The sequence below is a fragment of the Apium graveolens genome, chromosome 11, assembly GCF_009905375.1.
Source record: "Apium graveolens cultivar Ventura chromosome 11, ASM990537v1, whole genome shotgun sequence".
In the NCBI taxonomy this organism is placed as follows: Eukaryota; Viridiplantae; Streptophyta; class Magnoliopsida; order Apiales; family Apiaceae; genus Apium; species Apium graveolens.
In genome coordinates this window covers 732,325-734,037 of record NC_133657.1, presented here as the reverse complement: position 1 = coordinate 734,037, position 1,713 = coordinate 732,325, and the positions used below count along the sequence as shown (strand labels likewise).

General features: G+C 39.5%; 1 protein-coding gene across 1 annotated transcript; it reads left to right on the top strand.

Annotated features, from left to right (window-relative positions):
• LOC141698234 (serine/threonine-protein kinase OXI1-like) lies at nt 1–1,713 on the top strand. The gene is made up of 2 exons (XM_074502904.1): nt 1–466; nt 683–1,713. Exons 1-2 carry the CDS (start codon nt 75–77, stop codon nt 1,479–1,481), a joined length of 1,191 nt encoding a protein of 396 aa, XP_074359005.1. The 5' UTR covers nt 1–74; the 3' UTR covers nt 1,482–1,713.

Here is a 1,713-nt window from a genome sequence, read left to right as displayed (position 1 = left end):
ACCCACATTTGCCAAAAGCCAACTAGAACTAGTGCACCACCAACAAACTCACAACAGAACCATCAAATTCCACAATGTTAGACGAAGAACCAGCTCCCGCAGACATTCAAACACTGCACCTAGACGACCTTAAGGTGATCTCCGTGCTCGGGCGAGGCGGAAAAGGAGTGGTATTTTTAGTACAAAATAAAACATCTGGTGAAGATTTTTTTGCACTGAAAGTTATTTCGAGATCTTCGATTGAGAAGAGGAAGAACAGAGGCAACAGCGATGGCAGCGAGTACAAACGTGTTTGTTTCGAACAGGAGGTGCTGAGGCGGTTTCGACATCCTTTGTTGCCTAAACTCCGCGGAGTTTTGGTGACGGAGAAGGTTGTTGGATATGCTATTGATTATTGTCCCGGAGGTGACCTGCATTCTCTCCGAATGAAATTAACGGAAAAAATGTTCTCGGATGACGTCATTAGGTATGTCACTTTTCGATTTTATTAGCAATCATTTTAGCAAGATCAAACTTGTTTGCAAACATATATGTCTAGTTCAGTTTCGATACATGTAAATAATAAATTTTGGCTTTTGGCTTTTCCTCGAGAATCATTTTATGGAAATCGGACTTGTTTGTGAACACGTTGTTTAGGTATACGATTTTATAGACCAAGTCAAATCAATTAAAATTGTTTCAGGTTTTACGCGGCGGAACAGGTCCTAGCATTGGAGTATCTCCACGGACTAGGAATAGTTTACAGAGATTTAAAGCCAGACAACGTGATGATCCAAGAAAATGGACACTTAATGCTTGTCGATTTCGATCTCTCAACCAAGCTCTCCGCCAAGCCTCAGGAACCACACATCAACTCAGTCCAAAAAGCAAATATTGTACAGAAGAAAAAAACATTTCCAGGCTTCATAAGACGCTCAAGCTCAGGAGTTTCACCTGATAACATAATGGATTCGAACGATATTACCGAGTCAGATACAGAAATCACAAAGGCGAAATCATTTGTCGGAACAGACGAGTACATGGCGCCCGAAATGATACAGGGCAAAGGCCACGACTATGCAGTCGACTCATGGTGCCTAGGAGTAATGCTCTACGAAATGTTGTACGGTACGACTCCGTTTAAGGGAATAAATCGAAAAGAAACGTATTATCGTATTCTAGCAAAATCACCGGAATTAATCGGAGAAATGACACCGTTAAGAGACTTAATCGGGAAATTATTGGAAAAGGACCCGAAACAGAGAATCTCGATGGAAAAAATCAAGAGTCACGAATTTTTCACGGGAGTCGATTGGAATCTTGTCGTGGAAGTTAAGAGGCCACCTTTAATTCCAGTGGAGCCATGTGTTAGGGACATGGAAGGAAATAATGGAATTGATGTGGAGTTATTTGTCCAAGGAGTGTTCAAAGTTGATGGGCAAAAAGAACAGCATGTTGGTGTGTTCGAAAATGACCAATCTAACAATTTTTTTGTTTTTTAATTTTTTTTGAGCATTAATTTTAATTAAGAATCTATGAGAAAATGGGTTTAGTAGAGCCTGATAGGAACACTTTTGTAATGCAAGTGAAGAGTGTTCCTCGGAATCGGAGATTAACTCAAATACGGGTTCTGATCCTGACAATTAATAAATATTTATATTTAATTGTTAAAATTTTGGTGTATGTACCTAATATCGAAAATTGAGGAATGTTAGATTCAAGTTGTTATGTGGT

Excerpts from the sequence above, each read along its gene's own strand:
- LOC141698234 (XM_074502904.1), top strand. The coding sequence starts at position 75 with ATGTTAGACGAAGAACCAGCTCCCGCAGACATTCAAACACTGCACCTA. Across the intron at positions 467-682 it reads TTCTCGGATGACGTCATTAG|GTTTTACGCGGCGGAACAGG; the intron begins GTATGTCACTTT and ends AAATTGTTTCAG.